Here is a 20,454-nt window from a genome sequence, read left to right as displayed (position 1 = left end):
GGGGCGGGGTGGGGGTGGGGGCTCGTGGCACTAGGAGCTGGAATGGACAGGCTCATTTCAACTCCAGGAGAGGGGCACGTGGACACCGTGTGGGTTCCACCAGTGTGTTTTCAGAGACCCCAGAGCAGTACCAGGAGGAGAATCCAGAGACCCTGAGCAGACTCCATGTCTCAAGGAAACCACAGGAACAATATATTTGTATGTCCCTATAGATTTAAGAAAGGATTGTTTTTAAAATTACCTTATCAGAAGAGACTGAAAAATAAGGCATTTTCTCCAATGACCATCTTTAGCATGCTAAGTAATGACAATAAAGAAAGCCTCATAGTAAAATTTTTCTTCTTTCGGTGTAATTCTACAAATTTTAACACATACATACACACACATATATATATATATATACACACATACATATTTCTGTAACTACCTTCACCCCAAAACTCCCCTTATGCTTATAATCTTCCCTATCCCAGCCCCTGTCAACCACTGAAGTTTCCCTCCTTAGTATTTTTAGCTTCCAGAATGTGAAATACAGAATTATATAGTCTGTCCCCTTTGGGGCTAGCTTCTTTCTTTCTTTCGAGAGGTTTTTGCTATAGGGCACTTGCACTAACCAGAAAGACAGAGAGAGACAGAGAGACAGAAAGTGAGAAATCACCCCCCAGCAGGGATGACCACGCTGCAATCCCTTCTTCTCCATTCTCCCCTGGGGATCTTGGGCACACACGCACACACACGTGCCTGACATTAGTTTAAGCCACCAGGTCCGGGACTCGAACCGCAGTCGACTACATGGGAGTCCAGCGACACAGCCATTACACCAACTGCTGGTCCTGGGACTAGCTTCTTTCGTTCAACATAAGGCCTCTGAACGTCCCCCAAGGTGATGTGTGCACCAACAGTGCATCCCTTTCATGGCTGAACAGTGGCCCATTGTTAGACCCTATCAGTTTGTTTATCCATGGAGAGATACTTGGGTTGTTTCAAGTTCTTGATAATTACAAACAGCACTGCTAGAAATATCACGTTAGGTTTTTATATGAATACAGCTTTCCCTCTTCTAGAATAAGTACTCAGGACTGGTACTGCTGAATCACAGGGTAAGTGTATTTTTAACTTCATATACAGTGGCCGCAATGTTTTCTAGAATAGCCGTACTAGTTTGCACTCCAGCTAGTAATGCAAGCAGCCATGAGAGTTGCAGCTGCTCCACATCCTAGCCAGCACTGGGCACTGTCAGTAGTTCCCACGTGAACCCCTCTACAGGCCTGAAACGGTGTCCCGCTATATACGGCTTTATTACACCTTCCTCACTGCTGATGATGCGGGCGTGTCTTCACAGCTTATCCCCCCCCCCATGTCCTTTTTAGTGAAGTGTCTATTCAATCCTTGCCCATTTAAAAAAATTATGTTGAGAAACTTTTGAGAGTTCTTTAAATATTCTGCATGAGAGTCCTTTGTTGTACAACTGATTACAAATATTTTCTCCCAGCCTATAGGTTGTTTTTCAACTTTATTAATGATGACTTTTGCAGAAAACAGTTTTAGTTTTGATTAAGTCCTATTGTAATGGTTTGAATACATCCTCCAATAATTCATGTGTTCAAATTTGGCTGTAATGGGATTAGGAGGATGGAAACTCAATCTGACAATGAACGGAAAGGCGTGGCCTTTGGAATGGGTGCCCCATGACTGAAGACTGGTTAGATCTATAAGAAGCGGAAATAAAACAAGGACACATGGACACAAACACATGGTGTCCTGCTCTGCTCGGTAAGGCCATGTGACCCTCCAGCAAGGGGACCCTCATCAGATGCGGCCCCCGGACCTTGATCGCCAAACTGTGAGCTGAATAAACCACCCAGACTGGGCTACCTTCTGATGTTAAAAACAGAATGGGTCTAGAACACCTATCTATCAACTTTTTCTTTTACGGATCTTACTCTGGTATCATGTCTATCAATTCTTTGCCTACATTCAAGTTCAAAATATTTCCTGTGTTTACTTCTACAGCTTTAATAGGTTCATGTTGTACATTTAGACAGACAACCCATTTTGAGTTTATTTTTTAACATAAACCATGAGGTTTGGAGTTTTCTTTTGCATTTGGATGTACAACTGTTCCAGAATTACTTGCTGGAAAAGGCTATTCTTCCCACATGGAATTCCTTTAGTTATTTGTCAAAAATAAAATGGCCATGCCAACCTATTTCTCAACTCTATTCTGGTCCACTGATCTACGTGTCTACCCTTTCACCGATACCACACTATTTTAATTACAGTAGCTTCGTTTTAATACTCGATTTCAATAATGTGACTCTTCCCACTTTATTACTTTTTTCTTCCAAAATTGCTTTAACTCATCTAGTTCCTTTTTCTTCCCACACAAATTTTAAAATCCGTTTGTCTATGTCTATAAAAAAAATCTTAAGAGTCTGATTAATGTTGTGTTAAATCTATAAATCAATTTAAGATCTGCTTCACTATGTTGAATCTTCCAGTCCATTTAAAAACAGTCTGTCTTTCTATTTACTCATGTCTTCTCTGATTTCTTTCATGAGACTGAGATGAACTGTGATTTTCTTTGGCCAGCTATTTGCAAAAAGGTCTTATATTCACACATGGACCAAGAGAATATCCTAAATTGGCTGATTTTTCCAGGACAAAAGTTTCCTTTGCTAACTATAAGAACATATTCCTTTAAATTGGGTTTGTCTATGTGATCCTTCGTGTGCCCTCTCTCCTAACTGAACCTAACAGAGTCTAAGTGGGACTTGACTTCCTAAGCTACTAGCTTCAAACCTGTTTCCACATCCTCTTTTACAGAAGAAGTCTAAAAGTCCTGCTCTTACTCCCATGTGTGTTTCTGTTGGTGCTCTGAGACCTGCCACTGTTGGCCTGTCTCCTCTACTTACTCCTGTGTAGCTTCTAGAGAAATAAACACTTCTCTGCGATCTCTAAAAATATACTGGAGTGCGTGTGTAAAGTAAAGTAAAGAGTTTTGTTCACTGTTCTCCTTTGTGGACTCTTAATGACTTCCAGGAAACAGGAGAACGCTAAGTGTTTGAAACCGTATCTGTACTGGCGCATTTCTTTTCGGTAAAGCAGATGAGAGAACACCTACAACAGGATGGAGGATGTTGGCAAATACAGAGGCACATTCTAGCAATGAAGAGGACGGCAGTGAAAGGAGACAAGGGTCACACACTGAGATGACAGTAACTGATCTGTTCTGAGCTCCTTCTTCGTTACCAAAGTTCTAGGAGGCAACGACAGGCAGCTTCCGTAGGCTCGTGTTGAGCCCTGCAGTGAAACGTGAGTGCCTGGCAGCCATCAAACGCGGACCCCCTCTCGGAACCCACATTAAAAGCTCTCTGGGACTGACACCGCAGATTGACCTGTGCTCATTTCTGGGCACCAGCGGTGTTATGTAATCAGAGGTCTTTTCCCCCACAAACAATGACAGTTAATGTGAAACCCTGCATTTAAGATGACGGGGACAAAATGGTCTGACTCTACATTCATCATGGGTACAACCAAGAGGGCCACCTTTCGATAACTTGCATAAGATATAAACCATTTTAATTCTGTTGGGTGACCGAGAAAATATTTCTGGATCCCAAAGTCTATTTAAATCATATTTATTGCATCAAAAAGATTGTGCTTCTTTGATCTTTCTGAGAAAGTATTTGTGAGCGTGTACCCTTCTTTCTCATGAGAGCCTAGGTTTCTCAGGTGGACAGAGTGTGGGAGGCAGAGATGCCCACATCGCCAAGTTTCAACAGGCAGTTGGCTCACCTTATTGTGGACCCAGAGGGCAGGAGGGTGGTTCGTGTATTTCACTGCCAATTCTATCATCCTCTCTTGTTCCAGCAGTCTGGGACTAGAGCATATTGAAAACCCACCAACTACAGAGACTCCTGGAATGAAGAAATCAACCCTAAAAGGAAAGACAAATAAATTATTATTGTTAAGGCAATTTAAAAAATAAGCAATGAAATAAATAAAATTCATAAACTGTTAGCTAGACTGACTAAGAACAAAGAAAAATAAATTACCAAAGTCAAGAATAAAAGGGGACATAATCTCTAACATTACCAAAGATAAAAAATATCAAAAAGGAATTCTATGAACAACTGCAGGCTAAAAAAATTAAATACCTTAGGTAAAATGCACAGTCCTAGGAAGACATAAACTATCAAATCTGACTCAAGAAGAAATAGAAAATCTAAACAGACCCATAACAATTCAAAGAACTAAATCAGTAATTTAAAAACTTCCCACAAAGAAAAGCTCAGGTCCAGATGACATTACCGGTGAATTCTACCAAACATTTAAAGAAGAATTAATGCCGGGAGCAGCAGGCAGTGTAGTGGTTAAGGCACTGGACTTCCATGTGGGTTTGAGTCCCGGACTTGGGAGCTTGAAACTCATGCTGGGCATATGTGTGCCCCAAATCCCAAGAGAATGGAGAAGAAGGGATTACAGCATGGCCATCCCCCACCCGTGGAGGGGGGTGACTTCTCACTTTCTATCTCTCTCTGTCACTCCAGTGAGTGTATGCACCCTATGGGAAAAATCTCTCTCTCTCTCTTTTTTTTTTTTTTAGAGATTTTTGCTATAGAGTACATGCACTTGCCGGAGAGACAGAGAGACAGAAAGAGTGAAGTCATCCTCTGGGGAGATGGTCATACCACAATCCTTTCTCCTCCATTCTCCTCTTGGGATCTTGGGCATGCATGCACACATGCCCGGTGTGAGTTTAAGTTTCTGGGTCTGGGACTCAAACTGTGGTGGACTACGTGGGAGTACAGTGACGTAACCATTTTGCCATCTGCTGGTTCCAAAAATCTCTCTTAAAAAAATACACTACTTCATAAAATAAAAGATAAAACCAACATGATCACCTCAAACTCAGAAAAGGCATTTGACAAAATTCAACACCTTTTCCTAGTAAGGACACTCAACGAATCCTCAGCCTGATAAAGGGCATCTACAAAAGACCCACAGCAGAGTCAGCTCCATAGCCTAGTGGTTAAGAGAGAGGGATCCCACATGGCTGACCATAGTTTGAATCCTAGCCCTAGCGGTTTGAGAAACATGTCAAGTGTGTATGCATGTGTGTCCAAAATTTCAACAGGATGACGAAATGGAGGAGAAAGGATTGCAGGTGACTATGTTCCATGCAGGGGAGACTTTCTCCCTCTATCTCTCCCTCTGTCTTTCTGCTGAGCACACACCTCTGGCAATTAAAAACAAACCAAACAAACCCCACAGCTAACACCATAGTTAATTGTAAAAGACTGAAAGTTTCCTTCCTAAGAACAGGAATAAGACAAGGATGTCTATTCCCACCTCTTTTGCTCAACACTGTACTACAGGTTCTAGCCAAGACAAGTAAGCAAGAAAATGAAATGAAAGGCACCTAGGTGAAGAGGAAGGAGTTACAGATGGCATGACCTTGTATATAGAAAACCCTAATAAATTGACTAAAAAGAGAACTAATAAACTCAAGTCAAGTTACAGGATATAAGACCCATATACAAAAATCATCTGTGTTTCTATAGACTAGACATGAACGAGTCAACTATGAAATTTGGAAAAATGTCTTTTATGAAATAGCATATAAATAACTGAAAACAAACTTAACAAAATAAGTATACGACTTACACAGTGAAAACTAAAAAGCATTATTAAAAACATTAAAGATCTAAATCAGTGAAAAGATGGCCTATGTTCATGAACTGGAACACAATATTGTTAAGATGGCAATACTCATCAAATTGATTTACAGATCCAATGCAGTATCTACCTAAATACCAGTAGTTTCTTTCCTTAGAAATTAATAACTTGATCATAAAATTCATATGGAAATTAAAAGAACCCAGGATCATTAAAACAATCTTGAAAAAGAATAAATCTGGAGGACTCACACCTCCTGATTTCAAAAGTTCCTCTACAGTGGGGCCAGCAGTTAGCGTAATGGCTATGTCGCTGGACTCCCACGAAGTCAACTGTGGTTCAAGTCTTGGACCCGGTGGCTTAAACTCATGCCAGGCGCGTGTGTGTGCATGCCCAAGATCCCGAGAGGAGAATGGAGGAGAAGGGATTGCGGCGTGGCCATCCCCCCTGGAGGGGTGTTTTCTTGCTTTCTGTCTATTTCTCTCTGTCTGGGGAGTGCACGTGCCCTATAGCAAAAAAAAAAACCTCTCCAAAAAAAGAAAATGTCTTTTATGAAATAGCATATAAATAACTGAAAACAAACTTAACAAAATAAGTATACGACTTACACAGTGAAAACTAAAAAGCATTATTAAAAACATTAAAGATCTAAATCAGTGAAAAGATGGCCTATGTTCATGAACTGGAACACAATATTGTTAAGATGGCAATACTCATCAAATTGATTTACAGATCCAATGCAGTATCTACCTAAATACCAGTAGTTTCTTTCCTTAGAAATTAATAACTTGATCATAAAATTCATATGGAAATTAAAAGAACCCAGGATCATTAAAACAATCTTGAAAAAGAATAAATCTGGAGGACTCACACCTCCTGATTTCAAAAGTTCCTCTACAGTGGGGCCAGCAGTTAGCGTAATGGCTATGTCGCTGGACTCCCACGAAGTCAACTGTGGTTCAAGTCTTGGACCCGGTGGCTTAAACTCATGCCAGGCGCGTGTGTGTGCATGCCCAAGATCCCGAGAGGAGAATGGAGGAGAAGGGATTGCGGCGTGGCCATCCCCCCTGGAGGGGTGTTTTCTTGCTTTCTGTCTATTTCTCTCTGTCTGGCGAGTGCACGTGCCCTATAGCAAAAAAAAAAACCTCTCCAAAAAAAGAAAAAAAAAAAAAGTTCCTCTACAGTTACAATAATGAACATATTATAATACTGGCAAAAACAAACAAACAAAAAACCCCAGACATTCAGCTCAATGGAAAAGAATTGAGAATCCAAAAGTAAATCCTTAAATTTATGGTCAACTGATTTTTAACAAAGATGCCAACACAATTCGATGGGGAAAAAGTATTCCATTCAAGAAATGATATTGAGACAATTGGATATCCACATGTAAAAGAATAGAGCTGGACTCCTACCTCATACCATAAACAAAAGTAAAGTAAAAAGGCAGCCGAGGTGTACACTTTAAGACCTAAAGTTATAAACGTACAGAAGAAAACACAGGAGTGAATCTTCATGACAATGGTTTCTTAGATGCAACATCAAACCACAAAGGTAAAAGAAAAAACAGAAACACCAGATTTTATCAAAATGAAGAATTTTGTGCTACAAGTGATATCATCCGGAAAGGTAAGAAACAACCCACAGAATGGGAAAAAAGTGTACATACACATTAAGGAGCTTACACACAGATTATGCACAGAACTCTTACAACTTGGCTTAAAAAAAGAAAAAGACAAGCAAAATTAAAAACTGGAACAGAATTTTAATGAACATTTCTTCTAAGAAGATATATAAATGATTAATAAGCACATGAAAAGATGCTCGACATCATTAATCACTAGGGAAATATAAATCAAAAAGACAAGCAATAGGAAGTGTTATGCTGGAACCTTCACATATCATTAATGGGGTTGTAAAACGGTACAGCTACTTTGAGAAAGTTTGGAAATACCTACAAAAGTTGGACACGGTTACCAAATGACCCAACAATTTTATTTCTAGATTTACACCCAAGAGAAACGAAAATACATTCCACTCAAAAAAGAAATGCTCCAAAATCTGAAAAATTCACAGTGCCAGCATGACACCGTAAGTGGAGAACTCCACGTCTAACTTCATGTGACAGGTTGCAGCCTAAACGTTGACATACAAAAATACTGTATTGAGATGACCTCAGTGTGTGTATAAGATGTATATAAAGCATAAATGAATTTAGGGTTTAGACTTGGGTCCCATCACTAAGGGATTTCAATATGTATATCCAACTATTACAAAATCTAAAATCTTCCAAAATGCAAAACACTTGTAATCCCAGACATTTCAGATAAGAGATATTCAACCTGAAGATCTCAATCATTTTTTTTTAAAGGGGAGGGGGGGCAACAACAACAAAAACAACATAAACTCTTTGACTGGCATTTGCCAAACTTAAATAAGCTAATGTGACCTTCGGAGTTCTGAAAGTCTTACGATTCCTTCTTTGCTTTTAACCACACTCCTATAGCCTATAACTCTTGAATTTCGAGCCTTCAATAATTGGTCACAAAAAACCATTTGGTGGAGATCCTCGAAAATGCAACAAATCCAGTCATCACATACCAATGAAAAAATAATTTTTTTAGAACCAGGTCTACACAAAATTATTATTCTTATGTCTAGAAAATTTACATATTCAATCTAGGTGTTTTTCAACAGTCAAACAGCAAAAAGCAATTTCTCCCCGGCTGTTCCCCTACATGCAGGCTGATATGAAAAGTACGAGATGTTCTCTACTGATCCGATCTATGACCTTAAGTGATACTCTCCTTTCATCTGTGGCCTTAGATATCCGGTCATTTTTTCTGTTGTCTTGGAAAATCCAGCCTGGGAATGGAAATGATCCAGACCCTATTTTCACTTGACGCTTTTCCATAAATACTTCAACTTCCTTTTCATTTAAGACAAGATGAAAATTTTAAATACTATATTTAGCCTTTATTAACACAGCTGCTCTATGCTATCGAAGAGAAAAGATTTAGAATCTCCACAATTTCCATGTTAAAAAAAATAACTAAATCAATGGGCGCCTTTTGCGGCTTTATCCCCTGAACTGCAGCGCCCTCTGCTGCTCAACGTAACAACCTGTCTCTCAGGGGAGTGAAAGGGACCCCTCTTCTCTAATCTCTGGACAACCTTTGGGGGAAAAAAGGTTTTTTTCATTAACATATACAGAAGAATTCAAATTACATAGAAAATTTATCTGAATGTATTTTTAGAAATATGAGCAACACGTATTTCATAAAACATCTGTCCAAGAAAGAAACTATAAACACACACCTTTATAAATGCGCTTTACAGGGGCTGACCTATGACCTAGTGGTCGACAGGGCTGGATTCCACATGACCATGTGGTTCAAACCCTGGCCCCATTGGCTTGAAAAACACATTTGGTACACGTGCATGTATGGCCCCAATCCTGACAGGCTGAAGAAATGAGGGAGAAATTGAAGCGTGACCACGTCCTGTATGGAGGGAGTGCATTTTTCCTCTCCCTGTCTGTCTCTGGTGAGCACATGCACCCTCTGGCACAAAGAAGCGGGGAGGGGAGGGGAGGGGAGAGGAGGGAAGAAATCCCCTTTGCAGAATGAGCACTCTTGGAGCAGTAGTTGGGGCGCCCACTGTACCCCAGATGAGTCAGTGAACTGCGAAGAGCCCAGGTGCATAATGAAGTAACATGCCCATATGCTCCTCTGGCACTGCGGGCAGCCAGCCCTGCACACAGAGGCAGCCCAGCGCCCAGCGCACGGTGATGCAGACCCTGGGCAGCTGACAGTGCTGTCCTGTGAGAGCCAGATCCTTTTACCCTCTGCCGCAGCACTCGGAGCCCCTCATTCTCTGCACAGACCCCGACAGCGCCTGCCTACGATGACGGACAGTAAGGCGCCTGCTGGAGGCGCGGAGGTGTTGGGTATGTCTTGGCTCCTGCCCTCAATAAAACCCTCTAATGGGAGGATAGTGAAGAAATAAATACCATCGCCTGGGCCGCGGTAAAATCTGCTTAGAGGAAAGGGACAGGGCAGAGGAAGGAGCAGTCCACCGCCCCAGGAGTGGGGGAACCAGGAAGACTTTGCAGGGGAGAGCTCACTTCCACTGATCTAGAGACCCTGAACGCTCACCGACAAGCATGGCGAAGGGCAGTGAGAACGGAGGTGCTGAGGGGTGCAGTGCTTCCCACGCATGGCCGAGTCCAGCCTGCTGCACACGTGAGGGCCATACACTGTACAGACGGCTCGGGCCCTGCCCACACAGACCCACTGGCAGGCGGGCTCAGAGCGGCCCCTCCGGCCCCAGGAGGGGGTGCCAGTCTCTCCGCCCAGGGAGGAGGGGGCCTGGAGGGTGAGGAGCAGACACAAGAAGCCAGCTGCCAGCAAACACCCGCCTGGCTACTAAGGAGAGGAGCCCGAGGCTCCACCCTACCCTCTGAAAAATGCCAGTGGAAAGGGCCCTCTTCTGGCGTCTTGCTGGATTGGACGGCTGGGGTTCTTGAACTGATCTCCCAGCATAGCAGCCAGTCCTGGGAGGCCAGGAAGAAGTGCAGCCCAGGAAGAGCCCCGAGGGCCTTCTCTGGTCTATGCTGAGGGTGTCCACACAGGGATCTGTGGCCAGAGCTCTAGCTGGTCATAAAGAGCATCCATTTATCCATTTATTGGTAGGATCGGGCCTGGAACCTCATCCTCAAGAGTTTGGCAAAAATCCTAAGATGCAGGTTCACGGCCAAATCCCTCCGGAGAAGCCCAGTGGCAATCCTCGCGGTCGCTGCCGCAGCTCCGGGCTGATACCCTCGGTCTCTGCCACATCCCAGCTCCCTCTCGCCGATCTGCGTCCTCTTCTCCCAAGTGCCAGCCACGGGGGGTTACTACTGAGACGATCTAGGAGCGCCTAGAGCACGCAGTCAGCCTGTGACAGCCCGGGAGGCAGGGACGTCGTCAGCCTCGGCAAAGGCCGCTCTGCACACGTGGGGCTAAACATCAAAGGGACCCACACCCCCTAGAGCCACACAACAAGCCACTGTAAGGGGACAATCTGTGCAAAGGGGTGGACCTAGTGCCAGGAAGGAGTGCTGGCCAACACATGGCAGGGGAAGGGCCACTGCTAACGGGCCACGATGGCCCCTCTCCCCAGGCCTGACCTCAGGAGCTGGGATCGGTCAGGCTCGTGCTAAAACCATTCCTGACATCAGTGATCAACTCCAGGGGCTGGAAGGGCTATGGCATGCCAACCCCCAGGAAGTTCACCTTAGGAACCACAAAGGGACCCCAGAAAGCGGGAATCAGGCTTGCAGGATGCACTGGCAGCGGCACTTTAATAGAGCTCGGGCTTCTGAGCAGGGGACTGGGGTCTGCGTCTGGGCGGGATTCAGGGTGGGAGGCAGACAGGGCTGCGCGTGCCCCAGACACGTCCGCAGAAGGAAGTGTGGGAGAGCGGGCCGTCACAGTTAAAGTGTCGACTTGTCCATGTAGGAAGGGCTAACCGCTCTGAAGGGTAAACATGTTGCCCACCCCCCAAAACAGCCAAACTGCATCTGATATGTATCACGGAACGTGTGCAAAGATTGCAGTAAATTGCTACACAAACGCAAATTATTGCAATCAGCATCTTGTTTTCTAGTTTGAAATTCAAAGGCAAACTATTAACACAAGACTGCTAGCACTTGCTATGATCACACATCCTCCTCCTGACAAAACCACATTTCCAGATGGACTGCCAAAATTAGTCAAGTGACTCCTAAGAAGTACTATCAAGATCGACGTGCCAGAAATTCACTTAGAAATGAGTGCTTTATTTAAATAAAGGACACACACACCCAAACACACCTTCTCCACCTTCTCCTGGGGAACTGTGAGTCGCATTCTTTACGATTCCACTTGAATTGCAGCTCAGTGAGGCCACTGGGAGGGACAGGGGGACACGGGGCTGTTACCCCGACAGCACACTGATTACTCCTGAGTTACGACCTGGCAGCGGAGGAGTGGAGGAAGGAGGAAAGGGAGGGCTGGGCCCGACTGGGAGCCGTCATCCTGCATAGAGCAGAGCATTTCCAACCCAGATCAGGGAAGAGTGATTCATAAATTCGGGCGAGCAGACGGTCAGGTCCCACGACACAGCGACCATTCTCTCCAGACCGCTTCGTTTACTCCTTACTGGGCATGAGGACGAGCTTTCGAACTGTGGGACTCTCCAGCAGCACAGAGGTGAGCACACCGGAGTGCCGCAGCGCCCTGTCTGCCGTTGGGGCGGCCGACACCATGCCCGAGAGCGGCTGGCCCTGCAGACCAGTGCGCGGCCGCCTGCACACAGAGGGCTCACAGCGACACGACTGATGCGCGCTGAGAGGACCCTGCACACGCCCCGCGTGGACTCCGAGGCCAGGACAGAAAGCAGATTCTCCATGCAAAAAGGCTCGCACCCCTCCCCCAGGGGCAGTGGCCAGCCACAGACGTCCTTCTCGGAAGAAAGAGGAGTCCCTCCTACCTGATGGCACCTTCTCGAACACGCGCATTTGGAAAAAAGAAAAGCCACTCACCACTGGCCGGCTTTAAAGGAGAAGTGCTTATCGGCCACGAGCAGGCGGATGCTCCTCACCGTGGGCGACTCGTCGGCGGCTCCACACACCTTGGCAGGTGACACGATCTAGAGCCAAAAGACAACCGTGCTGAGGCCAGTGTGTGCGCAGTGCGAGGCCGCGGCGTTGGCACTCCGGGCACCGAGGCCTTCTGAAATCTACCATGCGAACGCTGCCGCTGCTTCAGGGCAGTCACCACCAGGAGGACAAACTCCAATGCACTTCTTTCTGAGAAGCTTTCTATCACGCTAGTTTAATTGCATCCCGTGTACAACGAACATCTCTCTAAGGGACTCGTTAACTTACTTCTTTTTTCTAAGTTTGGCTATGGGGCACAAGCGCTCATCAGACACACACACACACACACACAGAGACAGACAGACAGACAGAGAGAGAGAGAGAGAGAGAGAGTGAAAATGAAAAATCACCCCTTAATTCTCTTCACATGTTGGGCACACACACATGCACCTGGCATGATTTTCAAACAAATAAGTAAATGAAAAGAGAAAAAACTGTGAATCACAACTGCATCTCGGAGTTGCCAGGAAGGCTAGCAAGATCACACATGAGGCACGTAGTGCAGCCCGCTGTGGGTTAGAGAACGCTGGGGCTGCACCGCGGAGAAGCCGGCCCGATGTCCCCAAGGAGGACGCAGCAGGCGCGGCTCTTCACAGGGAGGGCTGCTGTGTCCCTCACCACACCCCGCGTCACCGAGGGGCAGGGACAGCCGAGGCCACAGGGAGGGCTGCTGTGTCCCTCGCCACACCCCGCGTCACCGAGGGGCAGGAACAGCCGAGGCCTCACTACTTGCTCGCTCCCACCTTTGTTCATACAAAAGAAACGTTATTTTATAAACACGAACTGTTTTCTTTCAATATCGTAATTTGTAAAAACACAGCCAAGAGTGAGATCTTCTCATTTCTGACAGCCTAACTAGCTTCTGTTGAATTAACAAAACTATACCTAGAAGCTTCGAACACTTCTGGAAGAGTCACTTGACAGGGAGATCAATATTCATAAGCTCTGTAGGAGGAGAATTTCAGCTGAAACCAATGAGAATGCTTTACAACCAGACTCTGGACTATGGGAAATGGAGTTGATTGCCAATGTTCAAATACAAAATTCAGTGAAGAAGAGAAAGCAAGCCACACTCCGTATTCAGCTGTATTTTTTTTCCAGAGGTTTTCGCTATAGGGCGCGTGCGCTCGCCAGAAAGACAGAGAGACAGACAGACAGAAAGCGAGAAATCACCCTCCAGGGCGGATGGCCATGCCCCAATCCCTTCTCCTCCATTCTCCTCTCGGGATCTTGGGCATGAACGCACACATGCCCGGCGTGAGTTTAAGCCACCGGGTCAGGAACTTGAACCAGTCGACTACGTGGGAGTCCAGCGACACAGCCATTACGCCAACTGCTGGTCCCTTCAGCTGTATTTTTCACTTTAGTGCCTACTGCCCACAAGTTTCCCACATAACGAGGCTCTCAGTGCGGTCCTGACCGTGAGCCGTGCCCCCCTTTTACCGAGTGTGCAAGCGCACGGGAAAGCAGCAGTGTTGTGGCGTGTGCACGCTCTGCACTTCGTGGACCAGGACTGGGAAACTGAAACCTCACCGAGCCACAGCCCGAGCCAGAACACATGGCAGGAAATGAAGTTTCCCATAAAATACCATGCAGACCCTTCTGTCCGACAGCTTGCCGACTTCCACTAGTATACATTTTTAAGGTCTCGATGGAGTCAGCATGTAAGAGGAAGTTCCACACACTGATTTAAGAAGCTGCCTTCTTGCAAGATATTTGGATGTTTTTGCCTTCTTGCAAGATATTTGGATGTGCCTGCTGATGCAAAAGTCCTGTACAGGGCATAGGCCTTCCTTGGGAAAACCGGCCTTCCCTGTCATTCCTGTTCACTGTTTTCTGGCTTAAATATGCAGGCAAAGCCAGGATTAGAGACGACTTGAAACCGAAATGCAGCTAGGACTTGGAGAAGTTCAGAGCTGAAGGAGGCTTCAGTCACTATCGAGAACAGTCTGCCACTTTCTGCAGAAAGACACCAAGACCCAGAGGCATTACTGAGATGGTGGCCAAATAGCAATCTGACCTGCAGGGGTCAGATCGCAAGGTGCCAATTTTAACCTAAGTGAAAGAAAAACCACACGAGTCTATGTCAACCTCGTGTTTTTACTTTCTTTTTTTTAATGGCCAGAAAGTATGAACACTCACCAGGAGGAGGGGGTGGCGGAAGAGAAATGAGAGCAAGCACCGCCCTCTGAAACGTGCTCACACAGCAATTCCTCCCCCTCCGTTTCCCCACCCCGTCAGGATCCTCAGTGTGTGCACAGGTGCCCGACGGGCTTTCCTTCTTTCTTTGAAGAAAGAGATTTTTACTATAGGGCATGCACACTGTCCAGAAAGATACAGAGGCTTGGAGACAGAAAGCGAGAACTCACCCCTGGGGCATGGCCACGCCAGTCCCTTCTCCTCCATCCTCCTCTTGGGCATGCACTCACATGCACCCGGCGTGAGTTCAAAGCTGCCAGGTCTGGGACTCGGAACCACAGTCGACTATGTGGGAGTCCAGCGACACAGCCATTACGCCATCTCCTGGTCCCAGCCACGATTTTTGTTTTGTTTTTCTCTTTTAGGTTTTTGCCATAGAACGCGTGCACTTACCAGAGACAGAGAGAGGGGAAGTGAAAAATCACCCTCCAGGGCAGGGATGGCCAGGCTGCAGTCCCGTCGCTTCCATTCCCGGGGTTTGGGGCACGCATTAGTAATTCTCATGCATTCACTTATTCATTTGGAAATATGTCAGATGCTAGGCTAAGTCTTGGGGTTACAGCTGAATGTGGGAGGCAGCCTCTGACTCGGATTAGGGCGGACTCTGATCTGAAGAAACTAATTTTATGCACCTGATCGATTTTGGAAAAAGCACTGATTCCTTTTCACTTGTACTAGCTTGCTGTTAGAGGTCTACTTATTGTCCTATCGTGTCTTACCTGTATTGCTGCCTTTCTGTCTATAAAGTACTCATTGTACAAGAAGCACCCCAGGAGGGAGGTGCAGGCATCCTAATTCCTACTTCACAGATGAGCAGATTAAGACTCAGAGATTCAGCGAGGACGACCCTCCCATTTCCCTGGGGTAGTCCTAGCTTATTCTTCTTATGGCTGGTATAATTCACACACATAAACATGCTTATACACTTGTACACATGCATGTTCTCATACACACATATACATGTGTGCACACACACATAGACGTATTTACGTTTGTACACATGCATGTTCTCATACACACATATGCATGTGTGCACACACATAGACATATTTACAAACATGTACACACATACAAATATATACACACGTTAAAAACATGCACACACTCCAACATAAATATGCATACACATAACTGCACACTCAAACCCACATAATACCTACATACACAAACACACATACAAACACCTACACACTGCTATACACATGCACAAACACACACACATATACAGACATCACGCTCATTCACACACACATATAAACACACATGCACACTCCCCTATACACACGTACCCTGCTGCACTAATTTTATAGACTTTAAAAAAAAATCAACTTAAAACCAAACCAGCAACATACCAGCTTCAGTCCCAAAGCAACTTCCTGGAAGTAGACTAACTCTAAAAGTGGAGTGTAAACAACACGGCTTTACACTGGAGAGCGCCCTCTACTGTCCTGAACTGACGACACACTCCCGCTCGCGCTGCAGAAATGCGTAACTTCTCTGCATGAAACAGTGTTAACTGTCAAACAGGAAACGCTAAGCTAAATATATCTGAGTGTGTGAGAAATACTCAACATCACAAAATCAAGTATACAGTTTTTTCTTAAGTGAAAATGGGGTTACTCACTGAGATGAGGGTGAAGCTCCTCTAGTTCTCAGCCCGACACCCCCTCCCGTGGTCAGATTAGCTTTCTCTAGCCTGCTACGGTGAGGAAACGCTGGGCACGGGGTGGGCTGGCGGTAACAAGAGCTTGCACCTTCCTTTCTCAGATGTGAGTGCTTTTTCCCTTCATGCAATAAGTTGTTCTAAAGTGGAGAGGAGAACAAGGACTTTTTGAGACTTGGTGCCAGAAAAAGCAAAAAAGAAAAGAAGAAGGGAAAAAGAGCAGGGGAGCTGGTCATCAAGTGTAGGCTCTAAAGCCAGTTCTATTTCTAAAATAGAACCCTGAACACCATCACTGCAAGACTGGCTCTTTGAACTGCTATCTTCCCTTCACGGAGGATGAATATACTTATTCCAAGTTTAAAGAGAAAAGCTCTGAACTTTCCTGTCATCTTTTCAGATTCGTTACATATGTCCTGCTCATAAAATCTCTAAACAGAACATAACAAACGTTCTCAACTGTCCCTCAAAGAGATCGCGCTCACGAACACTGTACCCACTGGGCAGTCAGAACTGCGAGCCAGGGTGCCCAACCAGAAAGACCTGGCAAACCCAAGTACAGACCTCCCGCCGCACGGCGCTGGCAGTCCTCTGCAAGTGGTCAGTTTTCCTTTGGGATCTCATTATGCTTTAACAGAAAATAAAATTAGGTTTTTAAGTATTATTATCACAAAAATACTAAAATTAGTTTCCCATGTAATATCATGGCTATTCAAAATACAGCATAACATTATGGATCCTACAAAGTAGCTACATCTTAACTAGAGATTGACAATCTCCTGAGGAATGCACATTAGGCTGCGATGCTACCCCTCCTGGGAGTCTGATCTGCCGCCCAGAGCCAGCAGTTTCTTTGAAAATCAACTGCAAATGACACTGAAGACATGGAGACTCACCTGCTTAGAGCGAGGTGGCGCACGGTGCCGGGTGGCAACCTGGGCAAGGCAGCCCGAGTACAGATGGCCCCAGCAGAGCCTGGCAACGACCCCAGAATCATGACCGCAGTAGAGACTCAGATGCTTCCTGGGCAAAGGCGAAACTGAAAATTAAAATGAGCTAAAGGAAAAGCAGGAGAACATCCAACGATTTTAGGAGCCAGTAAGGAAGGGCATGCAGTTCTGCTGGTGCTGGAGCTGATCTACCAGCTGTGACCAGGGACCTGACTTCACCCTGACAAAGTTCCTGCCGCTCTTTAGCATGGACCCAAGGTTATCTCCACGGTAGCAGAGACGTAACCCTGGCACTGCTGCTCATCCGTGTTCCTGTTTACCTCTAAGTGTGCTAAACTAAAAGGGTGCACTGGCCACTGGAAGAAAGAGGGCGGAACTGGCTTCGCAAGTCCATAAGACGCGGGAGTCGCTACGTGTGCGGCTGGCTGGCAGGCGGACACGGGATATTGGGGTCCGGGTTATGCTGAGACCCTGGATACAGCAGCGGGAACACGGGCGGTTTTTCTCGGCACTGAAATCCTCACAGGTCCCTGCAGTGGGAGACAGCAGGTAAGAGCACGGCTGGGGCAGACTGGCAGCAAGCTCTGATACCTCTGGGGCAAGGACCCCGTAAGTCAGCAAGCACTGCCTCCCAGCAAGCCCCCGCCCGCTGCCACTCTCCTCTCCTGTCTCTCTTACACGTCTTGGGCTCGTCTTCTTCGGGCTGCCTTTAACTCCTGCTACTTAGAATATCCACCTCATGAAGCACCAACCAAGGGCTAGAATGGAGCTACATGTCATTTAAGACCACGTTCCCTGGTAAAACTGAACTGCTTAGTTAAATATGAAGATACTGATTTGCTCAATTTTTCAGATAACTATTGCTAAAGCAAACTGTCCTCACAATACGATACATCATTCAGTAATTATGCTGTTTGAATGGTTTACTTCTCACGTGAACTGGAAAACAAATAGTAATTTTTAAGAGCTATGCTCTTTAAAATTCTAAAATCTTGTTCTGTAACACGAATCATGACCAACAGTGCCACCTACTGGGGAATAAAGGGCATTTTTATAAAACTTCCGAAGTGCCTTCCAACTTTATGCCACTCCTTTGCATTTTAAAAAACAGAACAAAACAAAACCAAAGGGCTGATCCCACAGTGCAGCGGTTAAGCCCTGTGCATAGGGAGCTGGAGCCCACATGGCTGACTGCAGTTCAAATCCCACCCTGGATACTTGAAAAGCGCACCAGGAACATGTGCGTGCATGCCCAAAATCCCGATAGGAAGGAGATGGAAGGAAAAACTGTAATAGGACTATCCCCACCTGTGGGGAAGGGGTTGGTGCTCTCTCTCTCTCTGGGAAGCACACCTTCCTTCTGGCAAAAAAAAAAAAGGGGGGGGGAAGTACTACCCAACTTTGGAAATATATCCAATGGCCTCCAATACTCACTGCGGCTAATCAACCACAGCATTCAGCACACACTACGTAATTTCTTTTTTTATAGAGAGGTTTTTGCTACAGGGAGCGTGCGCTCGCCAGAAAGACAGAGAGAGACAGAAAGCGAGAAATCACCCCCCAGGGGGATGGTCACGCCACAATCCCTTCTCCTCCATTCTCCTCTCGGGATCTTGGGCACGCACACACGCCCAGCGTGAGTTCAAGCCACCGGGTCTGGAACTCGAACTGCAGTAGACCACACGGGAATCCAGCAACATAGCCATTATGCCAACTGCTGGTCCCTACACTAAGGAATTTCTAAAGCCAGACAAGAAAGAACATTGAGCTCTACAGCTCAGTCCCACATGGCCAACCACAGTCTGAGCCCTGACCCAGCAGCTGAAAAAACATGCCAGGCACGTGAGCATGAGTGCCCCAGATCCTGACAGGATGGAGACATGGGGAAGGGGCTGTGGCATGGCTGTGCCTCACCAGGGGCACTTTTTCCACTGTCTCGAACTATTGAATGCACACGCTCTCTGACAATTAAAAAAAAGAATATTCCATCAATGTTTATACCTATAGGTGTCTTACCTTACCAAAAACACTTTATTCTATTTCTGAAACAAAAAATTTCATGACAAACGCTTAAATAAAACTGATATCCATTAAACAAGAAGTAAAATGATTATGAGCGACAGACTGAGTTTAAGATCCAAGATTATTACAGGACATTGGTTTCAGCTCAGCAAGTACACTTAGTTCACTCAGCTGTCACAGGGTGTCGGGCACCTGTCTAGGTCTCGCAGATACAGTGGGTAAGGTGCTGGACTCCCACGTGGCCGACCGTGGTTCTTGTCCCGGACCCGGTGGCTTGGAACTCACGCAAGGCACATATGTGTGCATGTGTGCCCAAGATCCCAAGAGGAGAAAGGAGGAGAAGGAATTGCAGCAGGAGAAGGGATTGCGACGTGGCCATCCCTCCTGGGGGGTGATTTCTCGCTTTCTATCTCTCTGTCTCTCTCTGTCTGTCTGGCAAGCACACGTGCCCTACAACAAAAACCTCTCCAAAAAAAAAAAAAAGAAACAAAGGAAAGGAAATAAGGCCCAAAGAATGTAAATATCCAGCTCTCAGAGCTAATTTGGAACCCGGTCAGACTCTGAGCCGGATTTTCGGTTTCTGGGGAGTGCGTTTCCCCAACACACTGCACTCCTGCTCTTCTGAGATAAGAACGGCTGGCAAGGGCGCACAACCCAACATGGCACTGGCAGTGCCAAAACGGGCGCTAGGGCTGCCTTTAGGACAACCTCCCTTTCCTCACATCATGCTTGGAGGTAACACAGGGCCTCTTGCTGACAATCCTGCCCACTAGCAACAGTTTAAGAAAGAAGCTGGAGTTCACACAAGGGATTGTTTCCGGCCGTTGGAGACCGACAGGCTCCTCACTTCCTGGGAGTGTGACATTGGTTAAGGCGTCAGCCTGGAATTTAACGAAGCCACACCGTGACCCCCGGGGCTGACGGAGCTGCACTCGGCGCGAGCTCCCGATGACAAAGGGCGGCTATTCCTGCTTCTCCACATCTCTGCGGTTAGCAGGTTCCACGCCCCGCCGACGACCAGCACCCAACCCCGCTTACAGGCCGTCCTTTCAGCACCGCAGGTCAGGGTGTTAGCAGCCATCGGGTGAGGAAGAGGCGGGGACGTACCTGCAGCCAGGGACTTTAACAAGCTCAAGGTTAAAGTCGCCCCCAGCTCAAGGTCACCGGTTGAAGCGAAATTCCGCAGGCGCTGACAGCGCGTCCCGGGGGAGAGAGGTCCGGGAGGTCACGGAGCTCCTGCCGCCGCCTGGGACCAGGGC

General features: G+C 46.3%; 1 protein-coding gene across 2 annotated transcripts in view; it reads right to left on the bottom strand.

The window, feature by feature from the left end:
* The window catches only part of OXNAD1 (oxidoreductase NAD binding domain containing 1), a 27,167-nt gene extending 6,719 nt beyond the window's left edge, over window positions 1-20,448 (bottom strand). The window contains exons 1-6 of one of the 2 annotated variants that reach the window (XM_014585094.1): window positions 20,303-20,448; window positions 17,494-17,703; window positions 17,120-17,246; window positions 16,788-16,851; window positions 12,248-12,354; window positions 3,799-3,940 (exon numbers count right to left, since the gene is read on the bottom strand). In XM_014585094.1, coding sequence (XP_014440580.1) covers window positions 3,799-3,940; window positions 12,248-12,354; window positions 16,788-16,851; window positions 17,120-17,220 — 414 coding nt within the window. In that variant the 5' untranslated portion in view covers window positions 17,221-17,246; window positions 17,494-17,703; window positions 20,303-20,448. The remainder of the gene's footprint in view (window positions 1-3,798; window positions 3,941-12,247; window positions 12,355-16,787; window positions 16,852-17,119; window positions 17,247-17,493; window positions 17,704-20,302) is intronic. The other variant, XM_006170703.1, reaches the window with a different exon arrangement.
* Between the last annotated feature and the right edge of the window lie 6 nt (window positions 20,449-20,454).

Source organism: Tupaia chinensis, unplaced genomic scaffold (genome assembly GCF_000334495.1).
Source record: "Tupaia chinensis unplaced genomic scaffold, TupChi_1.0 Scaffold148822_2, whole genome shotgun sequence".
Lineage (NCBI taxonomy): Eukaryota > Metazoa > Chordata > Mammalia > Scandentia > Tupaiidae > Tupaia > Tupaia belangeri.
Note: the sequence above shows the minus strand (reverse complement) of the source record. Positions and strands in the feature narration are given on the sequence as shown.